The following is a 25,810-nucleotide window of genomic DNA, read 5'->3' on the forward strand; positions in this document are numbered from 1 at the left end:
TACATGCCATTGAGTATGTTCCCAGAGTTCCCATGTACTCTTCATGTGACAAACCCTTTATCCTCGGGATCATTCTTTTAAGCCTCCTCGAGACCTCCTCCAACACCCTTCCTTCATAATGGGGCCCAAAACTCAGACTCAGCAACACATTTATGTTATTATATTCTAGCCATCTTAAAATTAATGTCAATAAAACATTTGCCCGTAAGTTAATCTCGGGAGAATTCTGAATGAGGAACAACATTCTAGAAGCTTGGCAGTCGCAGGATAAAGGAAACCACTTGGTTGGCATCACATCCACCACCTTCAACACTCCCTACGTGCAGCTCAGGGTCACAGTGGGAGCAGTAAGTACCATTCATTAGATTAACTCACCAAAACTCCTTGAAAAGCACCTTTCAAACCTGCTGCATTCAGCATCTTGAAGGATGGCACCAGAAGATTAATGAAAACAGGACCAGCTACAAGTTACCCTTCAAGCCACACACCATCTGATCTGGTAATAAATCACCATTAGTTCACAGCCACTGAGTAAAACTCCCAGAACTCCCCTCCTGTCAGCATTGTGGGGATAAGCATTATGGAGGTTCAAGTAGGCAGCACACAACCAGCTTCTCCAGAGCAATGAGGGACAGGGAACTATTGTTGGCCCATCCAGCAACACCTGCATCCTGGGAGAGAATGAAAACAAATGACTGATTTCCCTGGTTTGTCTGCACTAGCGGGAGCTCAGACACTGCAGCAGAGTTGGGAGGCCCATTGAAAATCCATGTATGGGCTTGATATCAAAGGCAGAACGGGATTTCAAGCAGGAGGTTCATCTGAATTGAGAGGCTGAAATATTGTTACATTGCAGGTTATTAAACAGATTAAAAATAAACAGAGACTGGGGTGGGAGAGCTACAGAATATTTTGCAGAGGCATGTTCAAGACTTGGGCAGAGCTGTATTGAACTGCAGTAAGAATGTGACAACAGTCTCACTTTCCAGGCCAATTGAACCTTATATTGGAGTTTATTTACAGTGGGGAGATGAGCATGATTCATACCTTCGATTCCAGTGTTAGTACAAAGAAGAAACCCAGACGGTCACATCTGCAAGTGATCGTATCCACTCTGTTCTCCGGTCCGCTCATGAGGGTGTTACATGCATTTTGATGGAAGGTGCCTGTATTGGAGAATTATTAATCATGAGAATCATTCCCCCATTTACACATTCCAGTATTGAGTGATGTCAGCATTTTAAAACAATCTTCACTTACCATTCCCACCAGAGTCCCGGGCGCTGCATGGTGGAGAATCGGACTAAAATGGAAATGATAAACCAGAACATTAGCTTCACCAACAATAAAACAGTTGAAGCAGCTGTGTCGATACAAACACATTGAGACATTTCTCTCTCGCCTGTCTAACAGGGTAAGGCAGGGAAGGAGGAGGAAATGTGATGCCAACTGGGAAATTGTTGGGTTAAATTTTCCGGATCCTGGGTATGACCTCAGTGTTCCCACCAAAGCGACTTTACACAAAGCAGATTCCTAATTGGTCACCTCCCCATTCACCATGTTTAACTTTACCAGGAAGTACAGGGCCCAGTGGGAGGGTCTGAAGCAGTGCCCAGGCAGCAGCCTCATTGGGAGAGGAGAACGCTGCTGGACAAGGGAGAGACCGAGCAGACACTTTATAATAGGGGCACTCACAAATGTCTCTCTCTTCAGTGGTGAGAACAATACAAAATCCTGTGAGGAGCCTCAGGTTGGACAGTGATCCCTCTGAAAGAGTGTCTGCACTACTCCAGGACCACTGTGAGCATTGCAGCTCCCTGATGCTGTCAGTTATATCAATTACCCATGGTCCACTGCCCTCCCAATGAGAGAGCCCTTCCACCGTGTTACTCAACTCCTGACAGAGCAGGGGCCTGTGTAACACCAGCAGCATTGCAGCACTGGAGGATCATGGTCCCTGACTGGGGCCATATTTGACCTCACTGCCTGGCCATCTCTGTGGAGGTTGCTGCTGAGTCCTGTGATCACTCCAGTCCCTTATCATGAGAAACTCACCCCTGGACAGGGTTAAGGAATACCCATTCTGGATCAGTGGTGCTGGAAGAGCACAGCAATTCAGGCAGCATCCGAGGACAGGCAAAATCGACGTTTCGGGCAAAAGCCCTTCATCAGGAATAAAGGCAGAGAGCCTGAAGCGTGGAGAGATAAGCTAGAGGAGACTCCCTGAGATTCTTGTAGAGAGAGGAGGAAAACGTCTTCAAGGCAGGCATCCTTGCAAGAGGATTCGCAGTAAGGAATACCCACTCAAGCCACTGTCCCCATAACCACGCCCACTCAAGTTACTGTCTCCACCTCCTCCTTGAATTCCAGCCCCACTCCAGGTCCTAGCTGCCATCCGCACCGTGTCTTCACCATTCCCCCAGACCTCCCCCTCACTGAGGACGAATGTTTTGTCCTCAATATTGGCCTCACCTTTATCCCTCTACACTCCCAGATTAATGAGTTCGACACACGCTGCGACCTTGAACGTTTCTTCCACCACCACCTCCTCTGGGCCTACTTTTACAACCAAGACTCCCGCCCACCCACCGAGGATCCCTTCTCCCGCCTCCAACACACCCTGTCCACCTCGACACCCCATGCTGGCCTGTTACCCACCCTTGATCTCTTCATTTCAAACTGCTGCCGGGCCATCAACTAGCTCAACCTGTTCACCCCCCCTCACCCACTCCAACCTCCCACCCTCACAATGAACAGCTCTCCACTCCCTCCGCTCCAACCCCAACCTCACCATCAAATCAGTGGACAAAGAGGGTGCAGTGGTGGTTTGGGCACTGACCTCTACACCGCTGAGGCCAGGCTCGAAGACACATCCTCCTACCGCACCCTCGACCATGACTTCACCCTCCCCATCACCAAACCATCAACTCCCAGACCATACACAATCTCATCACCTCAGGGGATCTACCACCCACCGCTTCCAACCTCATTGTGGAGGAACCCCGCACTGTATGGGAGATGGATTCACATTTTTGGATCTTGGGAATCTCTTCTGGGGTAGAAGTGGCCTGTACAAGAAGGACGGATTGCACATAATTTGGAAGGGGACTAATATACTGGCAGGGAGATTTGCTAGAGCTGCTCCGGGGGATTTAATCTAGTAAGGTTGGGTGGGGGGGGGGGGGGGGGGGGGGGGGGGTGGGTAGTGGTGTGGGGGGGTGGTGATGGGGGCAGGGTGTGGGAGGGTGTGTGTGGGAGGGAGGGAGGTGGTGGGGGCAGGGTGTGGGGGCGTGTATGGGGGAGTTGGAGGGGGTGGTGGTTGGGACGAGGGGTGTGGGGGGGGTGATGGTGGGATAAGCGTGCGGGCTGGGTGGGAGGGGATGTGGTGGTGGGGGGAGGGTGTGGGGGGCAAAGGGGGTTGGTGGTGGGGGGAGGGGGTGATAGTGAGGAAAGAGATCAATCTGAGACTGGTACAGTTGAGAACAGAAGCGAGTCAAACAGGTCAGGGCAGGGAATTACAGAAACATAGCTCAGGGATGGGCAGGACTGGCAGCTTAATGTTCCAGGATACAAATGCAAGAGGAAGGATAGAAAGGGAGGCAAGAGAGGAGGACAAGTGGCATTTTTGATAAGGGATAGCTTACAGCTGTACTGAGGGATGATATTCCTGGAAATACATCCAGGGAAGTTATTTGGGTGGAACTGAGAAATAAGAAAGGGATGATCATCTTCTTGGGATTGCATTATAGACCCCCTAATAGTCAGAGGGAAATTGAGAAACAAATACATAAGGAGATCTCAGTTATCTGTAGGAATAATAGGGTGGTTATGGTTGGAGATTTTAACTTTCCAAACATAGACTGGGACTGCCACAGTGTTAAGGGTTTAGATGGAGAGGAGTTTATTAAGTGTGTAAAGAAAATTTTCTGATTCAGTATGTGGATTTACCTACCAGAAAAGGTGCAAAACATGACCTACTCTTGGGAAATAAGGCAGGGCAGGTGACTGAGGTGTCAGTGGGGGAGCACTTTGGGGCCAGTGAGCATAATTCCATTTGTTCTAAAATTATGATGGAAAAAGATATACTAGATCTAAAAATTGAAGTTCTAAATTGGAGAAAGGCCAATTTTGATGGTATTTAGCAAGAACTTTCAAAAGCTGATGGGGTGGGGGGATGCAGATGTTCGCAGGTAAAGGAAGGCTGGAAAATGGGAAGTTGTCAGAAATGAGGTAATGAGAATCCAGAGAAAGTATATTCCTGTCAGGGTGAAAGGGAAGGCTGTAGGTACAGGGAATGCTGGATGACTAAAGAAATTGAGGGTTTGGTTAAGAACAAGAAGGAAGCATATGTCAGGTACAGACAGGATGGATCGAGTGAATCCTAAGAAGAGTATAAAGGAAGTAGGAGTATACTGAAGAGGGAAATCAGGAGCGCAAATAAGGAACATGAGATAGCTTTGGCAAACAGAGTTAAGGAGAATCCAAAGGGTTTTTACAGATACGTAAAGGACAAACTAGGAAGAGAATAGGGCCCCTCAAAGGTCAGCAAGGCGGCCTTTGTGTGGAGCCACAGGAAATGGGGCAGATACTATTTTGTATCAGTATTTACTGTGGAAAAGGACATGGAAGATATAGAATGTAGGGACATAGATGCTGACATCTTGCAAAATGTCCATATTACAGAGGAGGAAGTGCTGGATGTGTTGAAACATATAAAAGTGGATAAATGTCCAGGACCTGATCAGGTGTACCCGAGAACTCTGTGGGAAGCTAGGGAAGTGATAACTGGGCCTCTTACTGAGATATTTGTGCCATCAATAGCCACAGGTGAGGTGCCAGAAAACTGGAAGTTGGCTAACGTGGTGCCACTGTTTAAGAAGGGTGGTAAGGACAAGCCAGGGAACTATAGATCAGTGAGCCTGACGTCGGTGGTGGACAGGTTGTTGGAGGGGATCCTGAGGGACAGGATGTACATGTATTTGGAAATACAAGGACTGATTAGGGATAGTCAACAAGGCTTTATGCGAGGGAAATCATGTCTCACAAACTTGATTGAGTTTTTTGAGGAAATAACAAAGAGGATTGATGAGGGCAGAGTATAGTAGATGTGATCTATATGGATTTCAGTAAGGCATTCAACAAGGTTCCCCATGGGAGACTAGTTAGCAAGGTTAGATCCCATGGAATACAGGGACAATTAGCCATTTGGATACAGAACTAGCTCAAAGGTAGAAGACAGAGGGTGGTGGTGGTGGTTGTTTTTCAGACTGGAGGCCTCTGACCAGTGGAGTGCCACAAGGATTGGTGCTGGTCCACTACTTTTCGTCATTTATATAAATGATTCCGATGTGAGCGTAACAGGTACAGTTCGTAAATTTGCTGATGACACCAAAATTGGAGGTGTAGTGGACAGCGAAGAAAGTTACGTCAGATCACAACGGGTTCTTGATCAGATGGGCCAAAGGGCTGAGGATTGGCAGATGGATAATTTAGATAAATGTGAGATGCTACATGTTGAGAAAGCAATTCTTAGCAGGAGTTATACACTTAATGGTAATGTCCTAGAGAGTGTTGCTGAACAAACAGACCTTGGAGAGTAGTTTAGCTCCTTGAAAGTGGAGTCGCGGGGAGACAGGATAGTGAAGAAGGTGCTTGGTATGCTTTCCTTTATTGGTCAGAGTGTTGAGTCCAGGAGTTGGGAGGTCATGTTGCAGCTGTACAGGGCATTGGTTAGGCCACTTTTGGAATATTGCATGCAATTCTGGTCTTTATCCTATCAGAAAGACATTGTGAAACTTGAAAGGATTCAGAAAAGATTTACAAGGATGTTGCCAGGGTTGGAGGATTTCCGCGATAGGGAGAGGTTGAATAGGATGGGGCTGTTTTCCCTGGAGCGTCGGAGGCTGAGGGGTGACCTTATAGAGGTTTATAAAATCATGCGGGTCATGGATAGGATAAATAGACAAAGTCTCTTCACTGGGGTGGTGGAGCCCAGAACAAGAGGACATAGGTTTAAGGTAAGAGAGGAAAGATAGAGACCTAAGGGGCAACTTTTTCACGCAGATGTGTATGGAATGAGCTGCCAGAGGATGTGGTGGAGGCTGGTACAATTGCAACATTTAAGAGGCATCTGGATGGGTATATGAATAGGAAGGGTTTGGAGGGATATGGGACAGTGCTGGCAGGTGGGACTAGATTGTGTTGGGATATCTGTTCAGCATGGATAGGTTGGACGAAAGGTCTGTTTCTGTGCTGTACATTGCTATGTTTCTATGACTGTAAGTGACCAAACCAGACTGTGGCCATTTTTAATGATTTTTTCCATAATCTCCAGAAACCTGAATAAACAGGGTCACCTGACCCGAGGGGAACAACATATTTTACCAGGAATGTTGTGTGGGGTCCACCTGTAACAGAGAAATCCCTCAGACCATGGGATTTTGGATGGAGCCAGGGCCATATCCATGGGGCGGACAATCATTCTGTCCTGTCCCAGACCCTCCTTTCCAAACCCTCCAGAGGAATTTCAGGACACAAAGCGATGGGAAATATCTCACAAGGCACAGCGATCCTCATTTGTACAGCATCATAACATTCTACACCCTCATCATGATCATAGCTTCTGATGGACATTAAAGAGACAAGGAGATCAGCTCCGAATCCTCCAAACCTACCCAGACAGGGCTCCATTCACAGCCGGAGGACTATAGAATTTCGGGGACATACAGTTTAACTTGTTCATCAACACTGGAGATGGTCCAGACTGTGCTGCACAATCCAGTCAGACCTGGCTGCTCACAGGCTCAGCTCGATGATATTGTGGAGGTTTATCTCACCTGGAAAGGCATGTCCTGAAATGTAACTGTCAGAGGGCTGGTGAGATCATCAATCATTGAATCGCCCACTTGGACTGTAACATCGGGTGAGACAGGGTCCCTCTCCTGGCCCTGTAACAACACACAGAATGGATGGTTAAACATCTACTCACTGAGGATTTACAGAACACACAGAAACATTTCAATGATCTTCATTTCTGTGGTGAGGGTGAGCAGAGGAGGCTTCCTCATTGTCACAAATGTTACCTTAGGGGCTGCAATCCCAGAAGCTCCCTTTGCTGTCAGAAATGTGTGAATGATAACTCCAGACCCTCCATGAAGCTTTCTGCCCGCCCTGCCCTAGACTGTGGGGATGGGTCATTAACACATTAAAGTACATCAGTGATGTCCACCCCAGTGGGAGTTCAGAGAGACAGAGCGACCCCTTACACAGGGACAGAAACAGAAATACAGAGAGACTCAGTGTTGGGGAGTGAAGGGGTGTGGGCTACAAACCCTGTTCCTGAGGGTGAAGCCCAGTCACCCCCTGGTTTTGATTCTTGGGTGCTTATTGAGACTCACTAATGGTTCCTCCACTCCCACTGTTCACCTTGTTCAACATAACGATTCTCCCAAAATCCAGAGCTTTCAGTTGTGACTGATTCAGTGTGACTCGTTTGGGGGGATATATAGTGAAACACCAGACAACTGGTATCTCTGATTCCCTCAAGGACGTGGTCTCCATCTGCACCAGCTCCTGTACAACTCAGAGACAAGGGACCCTCAAGATAAGGAAGATGTTCATCGGAGACAACAAAGAACTGTGGATGCTGAGGATCTGAAATGAAAACAGAGAGTGCTGGAGAAACTCAGCAGGTCTGGCAAAACCTGTGGAGAGAAAGTAGAGTTATTGTTTCTATATTTCTATTTGTCCAGTAACCCTTGTTCAGGACTGTTCTGAAAATGGGTCAATGGACTCAACTCTGCTTTCTCTCCGTAGATGCTGCCAGACCTGCTGAGTTTCTCCAGGAAGATGTTCCTCTCGCTCTACTCCACACTGTTACAGAACAGCTTTACCCTATGCCAGCTTTCGAAGGGCTGCAGGCTGTGAACCCGATTTCCCCTTTCCCAGGCTCGAACCCCACCAACCAGAAACAGAGCCCTGCAACTGGGGAGAAGGAACCTCAGGCTGAAAATCCCGAATCCCGACTGAAAGCACAGAAGGTGGTGATTTGGTCCATCGAATCTGTACCTGGTGTTTCAAAGAGCAATCCACTGAGGGTCCCCTCCTTTGCTCTGTCCTTATAGAATCAGACAGCACGGACTCATCTTCTGGCAATCCTTCTCCTTCAATTATTTATTCCATTCCATTTTAAAATTTAATCCTGAATGTGCACCCACTGCACTATCAGCCATTACATTTCACAGGCGAGCTGCAGATTATATTAAACTGTTTCTCCTCATATCACCTCTGCCTCTTTTTCTAAATCTGTGCTCCCTGGTGAACCATCCTTCAGCTATTGGAAACAGATTCTATTTCTTTGCTCGATCAAAACCCTTCACTGTTTTAAATACCTTTATCAAGTCTCCCCTTGGTCTTCCCTTCCACAGTCTCTCTGCTGCTCTTTTCTCAGTCCATTTGACCCTTCCCTGACTCCATGACTTTGACCTTCTGACCTCAGACCCTCCTGCTCCTGTACTCGAATCCTCTTGCTGCGAAGGCCGGTGTACCATTTACCTTCTTCCCCACCTGATGCTCCTCCAGGCTTCCTTTCAGTGACTGGTGTACAAGGACACCCAGGTCTCATTGCACCACCCCCTCCCCCAATTTATCACCATTCAGATAATGATCGGCCTGTCTGTTTTTGCTCCCAAAGTGAACAATCTCACATTTATCCACTTTATACTGTGTCTGCTATGTACTTGTCCAAAACATACTGCAGCTTCTCTGCATCCTCCTCACAGCTCACCCTCCCACACAGCTTTGTATCATCTGTAAACTTGGAGATATGGCACGTAGTTTCCTCATCGGAATCATTCATGTCCATTGTGAATCGCTGGGGCCCAAACACTAATCCCTGCAGTACCCAACACTGCCTCCCACAAAGAAAAAGACCCATTTTGTCCCACCTGTTGTGGATTCGGTCAGTTTAACACTTCGGCCTCCCTGGTCCCTCTTGGGAATGTCACACAAGATGGAAACTGGCGACGAGGATAAAACAGCTTTCGGATCGACCGGATCGATAAACTGCCTCATCAGGAAAAAAAAGCAGAATCATGGACCTCACTGTAGATCTCAGAGGCATTTTGATAAAATGAAGGAAAATCATCAAAAGACACTCTCGCTGCACTGAAGCAGGTACGGTCAGGAAATAAAACAAATTCACCCGAGGGAAGAGGGGAACAGTGCAGAAGAAGCTCACCATGGGCCCCACCCTGAAAGGACACTGTGAGTAACAACTACCCTACACTGAGGGAAATGGTTACAGCTCAGGGTGTAGTGTTGGAAAAGAAACAGGCAGCCTCAGGAATACCTTATTTTAAACAGGAACAAGTGAACCAGCGTTAAACATTTAGCTCCAGGGGACCATGAGGTGAAAATACTGAGAGCTGGTACTCGCACTCAGAGAGATTTTCATATTTTGTTCAAGCTGACAAAATTGAAGCAGATATAGTCATCCTTGTGTTCTTGAGCATTATGGGATGGGAAGAGGCTTTTAACTTCCTGAGGAGTCTGGGCCAGCCAGAGAAGCCGGGTTCCAAAACTTATAAAGAAATAATAGGAATCCTCCAGAACCATTTTTCACCAAAATCATTGGGGATTGCTGAAAGGTTCAGATTGCATAAAGATAACCAGCAAGTTGGTGAATCTGTCTCCCAGTTTGTAGCAACTTCAAAGCCATTAGCAGAATGTTGTGAATTTGGAGACAACGTAAATGATGCAATCAGAGACAGAGTGGTGTGTAGTTTAAGATTTGATACAATCCAGAAGTCATTACTGACAGAAAGGAACTGAGATTTAAAGAAAGCACTGGGAATAGCAGTCCCTGTGGAATCAGCCGATAAGAAATTTAAAACTCAACAGCTCAGCTTGTTTTTTAAATATTCACTCATACGATGAGTATGTGACTGGCGAGACCAGCATTTATTACCCATCTGTTTGCTGGGTCTGGAGTCAGATGTTGGCTGGACCAGGTAAGGATGGCAGTTTACTTCCCTAAACCAGATGGGTTTTTTTCCCAAAAGTTGACAATGATGCATGGTCATCATTAGACTCTTAATAATAGATTTTCAATCAAATTTAAATTCCACCATCTGCTGTGACAAAATTTGAACTCAGGCCCCAGAATATTCCTGGTGTCTCTGGGTTAACAGCCCAGTGATAATACCATTGGGCCATTGCCCCTTCAAGGTGGAACATCAGAGCTTGTAAAATGGCGGCTGAGAAAGTTTGCAAAATGGTGGCTGAGAAACAATCACTAATGCAGACTCAAGACGTTACTGCCTTTAGGACTCAGTCCCAAGTTTAATAATTTTAAACCATGAATATCTCCTTCCTTGTCTAATACCTTCTCCCACGTTTGCCATTGATGTTGTAAAACAGGTCAGAGAGCAGCACATCACTGGGATATAGAAGCTGTATGCTGAACCAGCAGCAGAAAAGGACTCATCTCATGGGTGTAGTTGAGTGTAATGATGTGAATGTTCCCTTGTACGGTCAGGCTGAAGATTTGCCCTTACACATTGTCAAAGGAAATTTTCTAGCTTTATTGTGAAGAGTGTAGTTGGAAAAAGTCAAAATCAACTGGTCGGAAGTGAATTACTTGTTAGATTCTGAGACTGATCTCCACAAAAGGTTTTCAATGGGGATCTGGGAAGCATGGAAAAGGTCTCTTGTTGAATGGGATGAGGGTCAAGCAGAATGTTACATTGCTGGATTATCCTCATACAATCAGAGCAAAGGTCGGGGCAGAATGGGAGAGGCTGGTCAAGATGGGAGCCCTTGGACCCGTAAATGTGAGTGATTGGGCCATGCCCATTGTGCCAGTGTGAAAGAAAGATATTTGGTGCCCACCTGCGATGAATTTACGATCATTATTAACCCAGAACTGTGTGCTGTGCAGTATACTTTCCATTTAATCAATGATCTATTTGCTGGAACAAACAAAACCAAAGTTGCTGGAGAAACTCAGCAGCATCTGTGGACCAAAAACAGAGATAGCCTTTCGAGTCCTGTGACCCTTCTCCAGAACTGACAGCAGGTGGGAAAGTGTGGTATTTATGCTGGGGACAGGGGTAGTGGAGGGGTGGGGTGGGGAGGAACGCTTGGAGTTAGTGGATGGGTGGAGACAGGGCCGAGAGAGAGAGAGAGAGAGAGAGAGAGAGAGAGAGAGAGAGAGAGAGAGAGTCAACAACAGGATTGGTTACAGTAAGCCAAGAATAAGAGAAGCTAGGTAGATGACAGTGGGGACTTTAAGTCGGTGAGAGTGGGTTTGCTGTTTTCCTCTTCCTCGTGTGCTGAAAGCAACCCATTCCATGACAGGATCTGGGGTGTGTGGGACTCAGTAACAGAAAGGGAAGGAGGTGTTCATGCTGTAAAATTATTAAACTGGAGACTGAGTCCTGAAGGCTGTAAGGTCCCCAAGCAGACGATGAGATGCTGTTCCTGCAGTTTGTGTTGAGCCTCACTGTAACAGGCCTGAGACAGAAATGTTAGGATGGGAATGCAGTGGTGTGTTGAAGTGGCAGGCAACTGGAAGCTCAGGGTCACTTTTGCCGACAGCACATCGATGTTCCACAAAGCGAGAACCCAGTCTGTGTTTCATACCCCCAGTGTAGAGGAGACCACATTGTGAGCAGCGCAGACAGTAAATCAGATTGAGTGAAGTGCAGGTAAATCGCTGCTTCACCTGGAAGGTGTCTCTGGGACCTTGGATAGTGAGGAGGGAGGAAGTAAACGGGCAGGTGTTACACCTTCTGCAATGGCATTGATCTCTTTGCTGGATTAGCTGGGGGTCAGCATTTCACTGAAATTGATCTGAGTCGAGCCTATCTCCAGATAAGTGTAGACTCTGAGTCACAGAAATACTTGTCAATTCTAACACATAAAGGAATATTCCAATACAAGAGCCCTGTATTTGGAATCACATCTGCACCTGTGTTACTCCAACGTGCCATGGATCAGATTGTCAGTGATTGGAAGGAATCAGAGTTACCCAGACAATATTTTAGACAGGGGGAGAAATGAAAGAGAACATCTCAATAATTTAGATGCTGCTTTGCAGAGACTTGAAGATTATGGCCTCAGACTGAGACAAGACAAATGTAAATATTTTAAATCTCCCATTGAATATTTAAGGCATGTCATTGATGCTCAGGGACTACACAAGTCACCTTCACAAGTAAATGTCCCATAATTGAGGCACCAAAAGGGGCAGTACAGAGAGATCTGGGTGTTCTTGTACACCAGTCAATGAAGGCAAGCATGCAGGTACAGCAGGTAGTGAAGAAGGCGAATAGCATGTTGGCCTTCATAACAAGAGGGATTGAGTATAGAAGCAAAGAGGTTCTTCTGCAGCTGTACAGGGCCCTGGTGAGACCCCACCTGGAGTACTGTGCGCAGTTCTGGTCTCCAAATTTGAGAAAAGACATTCTGGCTATTGAGGGAGTGCAGCGTAGATTCACAAGGTCAATTCCTGGAATGGCAGGATTACCTTACACTGAAAGACTGGAGCAACTGGGCTTGTATATCCTTGAGTTTAGAAGACTGAGAGGGGATCTGATTGAGACGTATAAGATTATGAAAGGATTGGACACTCTGGCAGTAGGAAACATATTTCCACTGATGGGTGAGTGCCGAACCAGAGGACACAGCTTAAAAATACGGGGTAGACCATTTAGGACAGAGCTCAGGAGAAACTTCTTCACCCAGAGAGTGGTGGCTGTGTGGAATGCTCTGCCCCAGAGGGCAGTGGAGGCCCACTCTCTGGATTCATTTAAGAAAGAGTTGGATAGAGCTCTCAAAGATAGTGGAATCAAGGGTTATGGAGATAAGGCAGGAACAGGATACTGATTAGGAATGATCAGCCATGATTATATTGAATGGCGGTGCAGGCTCGAAGGGCTGAATGGCCTACTCCTGCACCTATTGTCTATTGTCTATTGTCACTGCCTAAAATATACCAACCACTGTGGTTTATGGGTTGGCTAAATTATAATGGAAACTCTATTATCCGAACGAGATGGGTGGGCACTATTTCGTTCGGAAAATCGATTATTCGGAAAATCGATTAAATGCCTTTGCTCTGGGGCTCAGAGTTTTAAAGTCTGCTCCCGATTCAGGAGACTGCAGCAGCACACGGCACGCGAGACCCGACACCATCACTGCCCCCCGCCCCATGCAACCCGCCCCCCAACACCGCTCCCCAATCCGGTCCAGGCCCGTCCCCCCCAAATACGGTCCATCCCCACATCCCCAATCCAGTCCAACCCCGCCCCCCCCAATCTGGTCCATCTCCACATCCCCAATCCGGTCCAACCCCGCTGCCCCCAATCCGATCCAACCTCGCCCTCCCCCAATTCGGTCCAACCCCACCCACCCAACCCGATCCAACTCACTCCCCCAATCCGGTCCAACCCCTGCAATGGCAGGTTTGTCCAAGTCTTGCAGCCATCCTCCAGCCGTTACACAATTATTCTGCCAAAACAAGAACTGGAAATGGGAAGATCAATGTGAAAGCTTTTACACAAGCCAAGGATTCTTTATGAATTCAGGAGGCCTGACCCAGTTTGACTGAAAGTTATCACTGCAGCTAGCATGTGATGTCCCACTGAATGGAGTGGGAGCAGTCATTTCTCACGTGGTACCCAGCGGGAAAGAGAGCCAATAGATTTTACACCAAGATCATTGAACAAAGCAGAAATGAGCTCTGCACAGATAGAGAAGCTCTTGGAATCATTTCTGGCAATATATCAATCCCTGTGTGGCCTGAAACTTACCCGACTCACAGACCACAGTCCACTGACCACAATATTTGGGCCTTATACAGAGATACCTTCTCGAGCAGTGAGCCATATGCAGAGGTGGGTGTTGTTGCTGTCAGCTCACACTCATACAATTAAGTATCAGCAATCCAACTTACAAGGGAATGTCCATGGGCTCTTTCAATTACCTTTGTCAAATGAGTTGAATACAAATAGTCCTTATGCAGACATCTTCTACATTGTACAAACAGAGAACATTCCGGAAATGGCCAGAGAAGTTAAGAAGTGCACCAGAAATGATCCACTGTTATCAAAAGTGACGGATGTGGTGCTTTGTGGTAAAGTCACAGGAACAACACCAGAACTGAAGCCATATGTCTCACAGAAGCTACAACTATCCATACAAGCAGCATATCTTCTCTGGGGAGTGTGGGTCACCATTCCAACACAGTTAGGGAAATGTGTGTTAAATCAACTACATGAAGGCCACTGGTGTGAGGTAGATACCGGCCATCATTATAATACAGATTGGACCAGTTTTCTGCACTGTACAGACGACAGATGATGTCATATGCAGATCAACACTTGGCAACCTGAACAAATGTGTCAGAGACAACATTGTTTGAAGATCCACAAACAATTTTGCCAAATAAAGACCTGGATATACCTGAGGACACAGCAGTAACTTGAATATCTGATGGTGACAATACCAGAGGTGGAGAAGACCACAGATTGTGTAAAACCTCTGAACATTAATTCATCTCAGGAAAAGACAACAACTGATGATTCTCAGTTACATTAACTACTCTCCAATCCATAGGAACTGTTCCAGAGTTGAGAGAATTATGGGAGATAACCTCGAGCACATCTGTTATTTCCAGGGCCACATTCTAAACCTCTCTATGATGAAGGTTATCAGGCCCTGGGATTGATCTGCCTTTTCTCCGATCTGCTTCCCCAATACCATTTCCCTAAGAAGACTTCTTTCTTTCAATTCCTCCTTTCCATTTGTCCTTGTGTCCCCCATCTTTTGGGAAGTTGTATGTTTTCTTTCTTTGTGAAGACGGAACTAAAGTATGTCATTAATTGGTCTGCCACCTCTTTGTTTCCTATTATAGGTTCTCTTGTTCCTGACTGCAGGGGACCTATGTTCATGTTAATTAATCCTTTTTCTCTTAACATACTCATTGAAGCTTCTACTATGAGCTTGTATGTTTCCTTTAAGATTACTCCCATACTCTGTTTTGACCCTCTGAATCGGTCTCTATTTCTCCCGTTGCAAGGGCCAAAGGTCTTTCCAATCCTCTGGTCTTTGCTTTTCTGGCCAATTTGGATGTGCCTTCCTCAGGTTTAATACTCTCCCTAATTTCCCTTGTTAACCAGGGCATTACACGGTTCCTGTTTTAATTTCATTCCAGGAATTAATACATTTTGTTGTTTGTGTAAATGTTGTCATTGCCCAACCACTATCATCCCTTTAAATAACAATCCCCAAATTATCATGGTCAACTTGTATCTCAGACCATCATAGTCTCTATTATGTAAATTCAGGGCCACAGTCTCAGAAACAACGATATCCCTCTCCATCTTAATGAAGAATTTTACCCTCTTGTCGTCACTCTTTCTGAACGGCCTACATAAAACTAGAGTCACAGAGTCATAGAGATGTAGAGCATGGAAACAGACCCTTCAGTCCAACTCGTCCATGCCAACCAGATATCCCAACCCAATCTAATCCCACCTGCTAGCACTTGGCCCATATCCCTCCAAACCCTTCCTATTCATATACCCATCCAAATGCCTTTTAAATGTTGCAATTGTACCAGCCTCCACCACTTCCTCTGGTAGCTCATTCCATACACGTATCACCCTCTGTGTGAATAAATTGCCCCTTAGGTCTGTTTTATATCTTTCTCCTCTCACCCTAAACCGATGCCCTCTAGTCCTGGACTCCCCAACCCCAGGGAAAATACTTTGTCCATTTATCCTATCCATGCCCCTCATGAGTTTGTAAACCTCTATAAGGTCACCCCTCAGCCTCTGACACTCCAGGGAAAACAGCCCCAACCTATTCAACCTTGTACATCCTCGTAAATCTTTTCGGAACCATTTCAAGTTTCACAATATCTTTCCGATAGGAAGGAGATCAGAATTGCATGCAATATTCCAACAGTGGCTAAACCAATGTCCTGTACAGCTGCAACATGACCTCCCAACTCCTGTACTCAATACTCTGACCAATAAAGGAAAGCATACCAAACACCTTCTTCACTATCCTATCTACCTGCAACTCCACTTGCAAGGAGCTATGAACCTGCACTCCAAGGTCTCTTTGTTCAGCAACACTCCCTAGGACCTTACCATTAAGTGTATAGGTCCTGCTAAGATTTGCTTTCCCAAAATGCAGCACCTCACATTTATCTAAATTAAACTCCATCTGCCACTTCTCAGCCCATTGGCCCATCTGATCAAGATCCCGTTGTAATCTGAAGAATTCCTGAAGAAGGGCTCATGCCCAAACCGTCGATTCTCCTGCTCCTTGGATGCTGCCGGACTTGCTGCGCTTTTCCAGCAACACATTTTCAGCGCATTGTAATCTGAGGTAACCTTCTTCACTGTCCATGATTTCCCACGCACAAAGCCATGTTGACTACCCCTAATCAGTCTTTGCCTTGCCAAATACATGTACATCCTGCCCCACAGGATTTCCTCCAACAACTTGCCCACCATCGACATCAGGCTCACTGGTCTGTAGTTCCCAGGCTTGTCCTTATCACTTCTCTTAAACAGTGGCACCGCATTAATCAACCTCCAGTCTTCCAGCACCTCACCTGTGACTATTGATGATACAAATATCTCAGCAAGAGGCCCAGCAATTTCTTCCCTAGCTTCCTACAGAGTTCTAGGGTACAACTGTTCAGGTTCTGGGATTTAGCCACTTTTATGCGTTTTAAGACATTCAGCACTTCCTCCTCGGTAATATGGACATTTTACAAAATGTCACCACCTATTTCCCTACATTCTATAACTTCCACGTCCTTTTCCACAGTAAACACTGATGCAAAATACTTATTGGGTATCACCCCATCTCCTGCTGCTCCACATAAAGGCTGCCTTGCTGATGTTTGAGGGTCCCTATTCTGTCCCTCATTACCCTTTTGTCCTTAATGTATCTGTAAAAACCTTTTGGATCCTCCTTAATTTTATTTGCCAAAGCTATCTCATGTTCCCTTTTTGTGCTCCTGATTTCACTCTTCAGTTTACTCCTACTGCCTTTATATTCTTCTAAGGATTCAATCGATCTATCCTGTCTGTACCTGACATATGCTTCCTTCTTTTTCTTAACCAAACCCTCAATTTCTTTAGTCATCCAGCATTCCCTATGCTTACCAGCCTTTCCTTTTACACTAACAGGAATATACATTTTCTGGGCTCTCATTACCTCATTTCTGAAGGCTTCCCATTTTCCAGCCATCGCTTTACCTGCGAACATCTGTGCCCAATCAGTGTTCGAAAGTTCTTGCCTAATACCATCAAAATTCACCTTCCTCCAACTTGGAACTTCAGCTTTTAGATCTGGTCTATCTCTTTCCATCACTCTTAAAACTAATGGAATTATGTTCGCTGGCCCCAAAGTGCTCCCCCACTGACACCTCAGTCACCTGTCCTGTCTTATTTCCCAAGAGTAGGTCAAGTTTTGCACCTTCTCCAGTAGGTACAACCACATACTGAATCAGAAAGTTTTCTTGTACACAATTAACAAATTCCTCTCCATCTAATCCCTTAACCCGATGGCAGTCCCAATCTCTGTTTGGAAAGTTAAAATCCCCTCCCATAACCACCCTATTATTCTTACAGATAATTGAGATCTCCTTACAAATTTGTTTCTCAATTTCCCTCTGATTATTAAGGGGTTTATAATACAATCTCAATAAGGTGATCATCCCTTTCTTATTTCTCAGTTCCACCCAAATAACTTCCCTGAATGTATTTCTGGGAATATCCTCCCTCAGCACAGCTGTAATGCTATCTCTTATCAAAAAGGCCACTTTTCCCCTCCTCTCTTGCCTCCCTTTTTATCCTTCCTGTTACATTTGTATCCTGGAAAATTAAGCTGCCAGTCCTGTCCATCCCTGAGCCATGTTTCTGTAATTGCTGTGATATCCCAGTCCCATGTTCCTAACCATGTCCTGAGTTCATCTGCTTTCCCTGTTAGGCCTCTTGCATTGAAATAAATGCAGTTCAATTTATCAGTCCTACCTTGTTCTCTGCTTGTTCCTGCCTGCCCTGACTGTTTGACTCACCTTTGATCTCAACTGTACCAGTCTCAGATTGAAATCTTTCCTCACTATCTCCCTGGGTCCCACCCCTTCAACATACTAGTTTAAATCCTCCCGAGCAGCTCTAGCAAATCTTTCTGCCAGTGTATTTGTCCCCTTCCAATTTAGGTGCAATCCGCCCTTCTTGTACAGGTCACCTCTACCCCAAAAGCGCTTCCAATGATCCAAAAATGTGAATCCTTCTCCCATACACTAGCCCCTCAGCCATGCATTCATCTGCTCTAACCTCCTATTCCTGCCCTCACTCGCATGGAGCACTGGGAGTAATCCAGATATTATTACTCTCGAGGACCTTCTTTTTAAATTCCTGCCTAACTCTGTAATCTCCCTTCAGAATCTCAACCTTTTCCCTTCCTATGTCGTTGGTTCCAATGTATACAATGACCTCCTGCTGGCCCCTCTCCCCCTGCAGAACATTCAGCACCTTCTCTGAGGCATCCTTGATCCTGGAACCAGGGAAGCAAAGCACCGTTCTGATTATTTGCTGCTGGCCACAGAAACGTCTGTCTGTACCTCGGACTAGCGAGTCCCCTAAGACAATCGATGGCTTGGAACCTGACATACCTCCCATTACATTAGAGCCAATCTCAATACCAGAAACTTGGCTGTTCGTGCTACGTTCCCCTGAGAATCCATCACACTCACATTTTCCGAAACAGCGTACTTGTTTGAAATGGGGATAGCCACAGAAGACTCCTGCACTACCTGCCTACCCCTGTTACCTTTCCTGAACCCATCTTTGTGACTGTATCTGAGATTTTTCCCCTTCCTATAACTGCCATTCATCACATCCTCTCGTTCTTGTAAGTTCCTCATTGTCTCTAACTGCCTCTCCAACCGATCCATTCGATCTGATAAGATTCACAACCAATGGCTTTTATTGCAGCTATGATCCTCAGTAACCCATAACCTCTCCCTCAACTCCCACATCCAACAAGAGGAGCATATCACTCCACTAAGGGCCATTTTTGTTTCTTTCAAGCTGCAGACTCAGAAAATAGCACTGTCTTATTCCTCTACAAAACACTGCTCCAGGTTAAGTTAATACTTATGGCTTATATGTTAAGTTTCATCAAGAGACATAGCTCAATAAAACATATAATCAAGAAAGAATCCACTCTACACATTACTGCAGACTTCTTTTAAGGCCACTCTTAAAACATCCCCTTCTCTGTTTCTGTACTGTCACCTCTCCCAACAGGTTCCTCCAAAATCAGTTGTGAATTTCACTGTTTTTTATATTTTCCCAGAGGCACCTCACTGTCCACGATACACAGATTCATCAGCAAAGGCAGTAACTGCTAACTCTGTCAGTTAGCAATGTGGGTTTCTTTCTCTCTCTCTCTCTCTCTCTCTCTTTCTCGCTCTCTCTCTCTCCTGTACTGACCTCACCATGTGCTTCCTTTCTCTGGTTTTCTCCCTTTTTAAAGTGCTGTTGTTTTGACTTTTCTCCAAAGTTCCAAAACAATGCAACAGCATTTCAAACAGAAATTGCTGCTCCTGGAATTTGAGGAAATCGCATCTAATACCCAAAACACCTCAAAAAAGGAGCAGCTGTTACAGCCAGATATTTTTCCTGTCCTCCACCTTGGATTACCCAGAATCACTAAATTTTCAATTATTCCTTCCCGATTACACAAACCCAGTCAGGGATGGCCTTTTCTCTCGTTGCTACCTCAAAGTATTGATTCATAAAACTAACCCGTACACCACCAAGAATTCCTCCTCTCTGCTGTTTCTAATGATTTGATTTGCCCAATCTATATGCAAATTGAAATAGCCCATAATTACAGCATTGAGGAGAAAGTGAGGTCTGCAGATGCTGGAGATCAAAGTTGAAACTTTATTGCTGGAACAGCACAGCAGGTCAGGCAGCATCCAGGGAACAGGAGATTCGACGTTTCGGGCACAGGCCCTTGAAGAAGGGCCTGTGCCCGAAACGTCGAATCTCCTGTTCCCATAATTACAGCATTACCTGTATTAGTTGTGTCTCTAATTTCCTTTTTAATGCCTTGCCCAATATTACTACCACAGTTTGGGGGTTGATATTCCAACTCCCACTACCATTCCCTGCCCCCCTGGTGTTTCTAAACCCATGCAGATTCTACTTCACAAGAGCTATTCTCGGGCAGCACGGTGACACAGTGGGGAGCACTGCTGCCTCAAAGTGTCAGGGACCCAGTTTCAATTCTAGCCTTTGGGTGACTGTCTGTGTGGAGTTTGAATGTTCTCCCAGTGTCTATGTGGGTTTATGCCAGGCGCTATCCAAGGATGTGCAGGTTAGGTGGATTGGTCACGCTAAAAACATTGCCTTACAGTGCCCAGGGATGGGCAGACTAGGTGGGTTAGCTGTGGCAAATGTGAACTGACTGGGATAGGGTGGGATGCTTTTCACAAGGTTGGTGCAGACTTGATGGGTTGAATGGCCTCTATCTGCACTGTCACAGGCCTATTGTAATATCTTTCTTCACAATCACAATTTCCCTTTTAATCAGCCGTGTTACTGTCCCTTTTCTTTTTGTCTGTCGTTTATAAAATCTGAAAACTTGTGGTAATTCAGGTCCTATTCCTGGTCACCCTGCAGCCACATCTCTGTAATACCCGCTATATCATATCCACTCTGATCTATTTGTGTGACAAATTTATCTGTTTTATTGAGAATGATTGTACATTAAGGCACAAGGCCTTAAGGCTTCCATAGTTCTGTTCACTGTGGCCCTGCTCAATTCTAGCCCTTGTAATCTGAGCCCAGCATCATTCTAACCTCCCATTCTCTTTTCTGATTTAATCCGTATTTCAGTGTCATCCATCTGCCCGTTTATAGTTTCATTCTCTTGGCTTTTTAATTTAAACCTTCCTGACTGCACTCACCAATATAGTCCCGAGTTCCAGTCCTGTCCATGTACTACACATCCAGGTTGTCATTATGATACCTCCCCCAGAAAAGGGCCCAATGCTCCAGCAAACTGAAACCCTCTCCCATGTACCATCTTTCCAGTCTGATATAACCTGCTATTTCTACTCGGATATGCACAGAGCATTGGCAGTAATCCTGAGATCACTGTTTTTGAGGTCCTACTTTATGACTTCCTTCCTAAATCCCTGTATTCTGTTTTTAGGACATCATCCCTTGTCTTACCCATGTCATCAGCACCAATGCGTACCACGGCCACTGGCCGTTCACCCTCTCACTTCAGAATGTCCTGCAGCCACACTGAGACATCCTTCACCCGAGCAGCCGGGAGGCAACATACCATCCTGGAGTCTGGTTTACAGCCCCAGGACCATCTATCTGTTCCCCTTATTACTGAATCACCTCTGACAACAACCCTGCTCATTTTCCTCCAGGGGGTAGGCCTCCAAATCCTCAAATCATAGAAACTCGACAGTGTGGAAACAGGCCATTTTGCCCAACAAGTCCACACTGACCCTCCGAAGAGTAACCCAGCCAGACCATTCCCCTACCCTACTGGTCTCCATTTACTCCTCACTAATGCACCTAACTAACACATCCCTGAACACTTTAGCATGGCCAATTCCCCAAACCTGCATATCTTTGGACTGTGGAGGAAACCAGAGCACCCGAAGGGGACCCACATAGACACAGGACGAATGTGCAAACTCCACACAGAGAGTCGCCTGAGGCTGGAATTGAACCCAGGGCCCTGGAACTGTGAGGCAGCAGTGCTAACCACTGAGCCACTGTGCCACTCTGAACTGTGTGAGGGACAGACACTGGGAGTGGAGTCAGCACTGGACCCTGTGGGGGAGGGGCACGGAGCAGTGAGTACAAATGTTGGCCACTGGGATAAAGGTACAGGGACCAGTGTTGGCTCCACTCCCCGTGCCCCTCCCCCACAGGGCCCAGTGTTGGCTCCACTCCCCGTGCCTCTCCCCCACAGGGCCCAGTGTTGGCTCCACTCCCCATGCCCCTACCTCACAGGGCCCAGTGTTGGCTCCACTCCCCGTGCCCCTCCCCCACAGGGCCCAATGTTGGCTCCGCCCCCTGTGCTCCTCCCCCTCAGGGCCCAATGTTGGCTCCACCCCCTGTGCTCCTCCCCCACAGGGCCCAATGTTGGCTCCACCCCCTGTGCTCCTCTCCCACAGAGCCCAGTGTTGGCTCCACTCCCCATGCCCCTCCCCCACAGTGTTGGCTCCACTCCCTGTGCCCCTCCCCCACAGGGTCCAGTGCTGACTCTCCACAACATCCTCCTCCTCAACAGGATCCAGTGCTGACTCCAGTCCTTGTCCCCCTCCCCCAAAGGGCCCAGTGCGAACTCCACTCCATGTGCCCCTCCCCCACAGGGCACAGTGCTGACTCCACTCCTTGTCCCCCTTTCCCCAGAGGGTCCAGTGCTGACTACAATCCCCATGCTCCTCCCACACAGGGGCTGGCACTGACACCCCATGCCATCCTGCTCTAAGGTTGTCACTGGGGTAAAGCAGTCTGAACTGTTTGGTGGAATGCCCAGCACTAGAGGAAGAAAACAATGACCTTCTCCAGTCTGCCAGTATAAGTCCCCCCATCTTCTCTCAAATACGTCATACTCACGTTGTGCTCACTCTGGGTCCCCAATCAAGTTTCCCTGCCATCGAGCTTGTTGGTGAGTTTGGTGAGATGGCAGTCTGACTGTTAATGAGCTGGTCTGGGTTATGAACCTGGTGTTTAACCATCAATACTGAGCATCAGTTGGTAACTCCCCGCTGCCTAGTGAGAAACTTGCCATGCCGCTTGTGAAAAGATGGTGTGAGTTGCTCCTGATGTTGAGATGGGCCTCACTGCACATGTCACCCAACTCACCATAACACTCGCTGCTCAGACCCCGATACGATGCTGCCCATTACATTTGGTCCTCATATCCACATCATTGGTTTCGATTGTGAACAGCAGTGATGCAAACACTGATCCTTGTGGGACCTCACTGGACACAGGCTGCCATCTTCAGAGTGACCCATTTATTCCAACTCTGTTTTCTGGCTGGTAACCAATTCCCAATCCCCACAGCAGGACCTTTCTCCCAGTCCCGGGTGCTCGAAGTGTGTTTCCCAACCTCCTGCTTGGGGCCTTATGAAAATCCAAGTACATCCCATCCTCCTGTTCTCCATTATCTACGTTACAAGTAATAGCTTCAAAAATCTCCAACAGATTTGTCAAACATGATTTCCCTTTCACACATCCGTGTGGACCCTGTCCAAACTAATGTTATTTTCGAAGTATTCAGTTATCACAAACTTGCAAATCGATTCTCGTATTTTCGCTCCTCCTGGTATAACGCTAACAGGTTTGTAGTTTTCTGTTTTCTCTCTTTCTCCCTTCTTCATTGTTGGGGAATATATTTCTGAGTGGTTTCAGCTACTGCTTGGATAACAGTGGTGAGGATTGTGGGAATGATGGTGTCAGGGAAAGGATACTAGACTAGTGATCCAGAGGTCTCAGTCAATGCAGGATGTGGGTTTAAATCCCAGTGCAGACGTGAAAATTAAATCCAATTAATTAACAAATACATTTGGAATCAAAAGCACATCCCAGTAATGGTGACCATGGAATTATCAGGTTGTCACTAATGCTGTTCAGGGAAGGAAATCTCCCATCATTCCCCAGTCTGGCTGATATGTGACTCCACATTAGCTCATGTGAAATGGCCCAGTAAGGTGAACCAAACAGCCCCTCCATTGTAATGACTGTGCACAGGAAGGGGAAATGGTGAACCAGGAAGAGCAGTCCATCACACACGATACAGGAAGTTTCCCACAATTTGGACAATGACAGATATGCCCTGACAAAGGACAGAAAATGCTGGGTAGATCCATCCCAACTAATTGCCACTCGATCAGTCTGCTCTCAATCATCTGTGAAAGTGATGGTCAAGGTGTTAATGTCGCTATCAGCCGGGATTTGCAAAGGAGTAGACAAACAGGCTGGGACAGACAGATTATTAATCAGTCAGGAATCAAGGGTATCAGGGAAAAGGCAGGAAAGTGGAGTTGAGGATTATCAGACCAGCCATGATCACATTGAATAGTGGAACAGACTTGATGGGCTGAATGGCTTCCCTTTGCTCCTCCATCTTATGGTCTTAGTTTAACCACAAAACACGAGTCAAATAAGAGATGAGCCATCACCAACCCAGTGCCAAGGGGCGGCTCCACACGGAAACAGATGAGAATGAGCTGCTCCTTTTTGGCTGGAGAATGGAAGAATGGTGACACCAGAAAAAGTAACGGCAAAACTTTAAGGAACTGGAGGAAAATACCCCGAGTTTCTGAAACACTGGAAATTGCAAATGGTGGAGCATATCCCAATCCAAATTACTGAGTGCAGTGGGATGTCCAGTGGGCACCCCCCTGTGTACTAAAGTGGAACAGGCCGGATTGTTCAGTTTGTGATGAAAGGTGTGTGATGACGGAGCTTAATCTGTGTAGATAATGTCTACTCCTCTGCCAAGTTATAAAATCATGCAACACCAGGTTATAGCCCAACAGGTTTATTTGGAAGCACTAGCTTTTGGAGTGCTGCTCCTTATCAGGTGGCTGTGGAGTATAAGGGATTTTCAGAATGTTTCATGGATTCATGCAGCATTTGAGCAAAGTAAAATGTAATTCTGCTGGTACAAATTACACCACAAATGTATGTGTGTTTGTATGTGTGTGAGTGTGACTGTAAAAGGGTATAAGTCTGTGAGAGGGTGCGTGTGAAGGTGGGAGTGTGGGAATGTGCAGAATTTCATTTTACTTTGTAATTTATTAAAATGTTGTTCTGCAAGTACAAATTACCTCACAAACTTACATATATGTGTGTGTGAGTGTGTGTGCGCGAGGCGGTATGAGTGGCTGTGAGAGAGAGTGTGTGTATGTGTGGGAGTGTGACTGTAAAGGGATATAAGTCTGTGAGAGGGTGTGCAGGAGGGTGGGAGAGTGGGAATGTGCACAGTTACATTTTATTTTGCTCAAAAACTGCATGAATCCCTGTACGATTCTGTAAATCCCTTTTTAAGAAATAAAACATTGGGCACAGACAGCCTCACACAGGGCACCTCACACCTTCAATGCATTATCTGGGCAAGCATGGCACTTTTGTTAAAGTTCATTTGAGAATATAAAAGTTCTGGAATTTACATCTGAAAAACTGAAACCAACAAGTCATTCTAAAATGAGAGACTTAACAATCCAGATCTTTTTCAATATATAATGTCCGTGACATCACACTGTAAACTTTTGCAATAAATTCTGTGTCTTACAATCTTATGCTCCACAACCACCTGATGAAGGAGCAGCACTCCAAAAGCTAGTGCTTCCAAATAAACCTGTTGGGCTATAACCTGGTGTTGCGTGACTTATTTAACATGGCAGAGGGGTAGACATTGACTCCATGGATTTTTAGTGAGGCCTTTGACCAGGTTCCACATGGCAGACCAATTAGTAGAGTCATAGAGTCATAGAGTCATAGAGATATACAGCACGGAAACCCATCCTTCAGTCCAACCCGTCCATGCTGACCAGAAATCCCAAACCGATCTAATCTCACATGCCAGCAGCTGGCCCATAACCCTCCAAAACCTTCCTAATCATATACCCATCCAGATGCCTTTTAAATGTTGCAATTGTATTAGCCTCCAACACTTCCTCTGGCAGTTCATTCCATACACGTACCACTCTGAGTGAAAAAGTTGC

At 46.2% G+C, this 25,810-nt stretch overlaps 1 protein-coding gene across 1 annotated transcript in view; it reads right to left on the minus strand.

Moving 5' to 3' along the window:
* LOC148147383 (uncharacterized) overlaps positions 1-25,810 on the minus strand; it is a 99,586-nt gene that overhangs the window by 26,456 nt on the left and 47,320 nt on the right. Inside the window, exons 6-8 of the mRNA XM_087995605.1 lie at positions 6,837-6,947; positions 1,261-1,303; positions 1,048-1,166 (exon numbers count right to left, since the gene is read on the minus strand). Coding sequence (XP_087851731.1) covers positions 1,048-1,166; positions 1,261-1,303; positions 6,837-6,947 — 273 coding nt within the window. The remainder of the gene's footprint in view (positions 1-1,047; positions 1,167-1,260; positions 1,304-6,836; positions 6,948-25,810) is intronic.

The sequence above is a fragment of the Chiloscyllium plagiosum genome, unplaced genomic scaffold (genome assembly GCF_037043375.1).
Source record: "Chiloscyllium plagiosum isolate Xiang-an unplaced genomic scaffold, Cpla_swu_hap1 HiC_scaffold_17, whole genome shotgun sequence".
Taxonomy (NCBI): Eukaryota; Metazoa; Chordata; class Chondrichthyes; order Orectolobiformes; family Hemiscylliidae; genus Chiloscyllium; species Chiloscyllium plagiosum.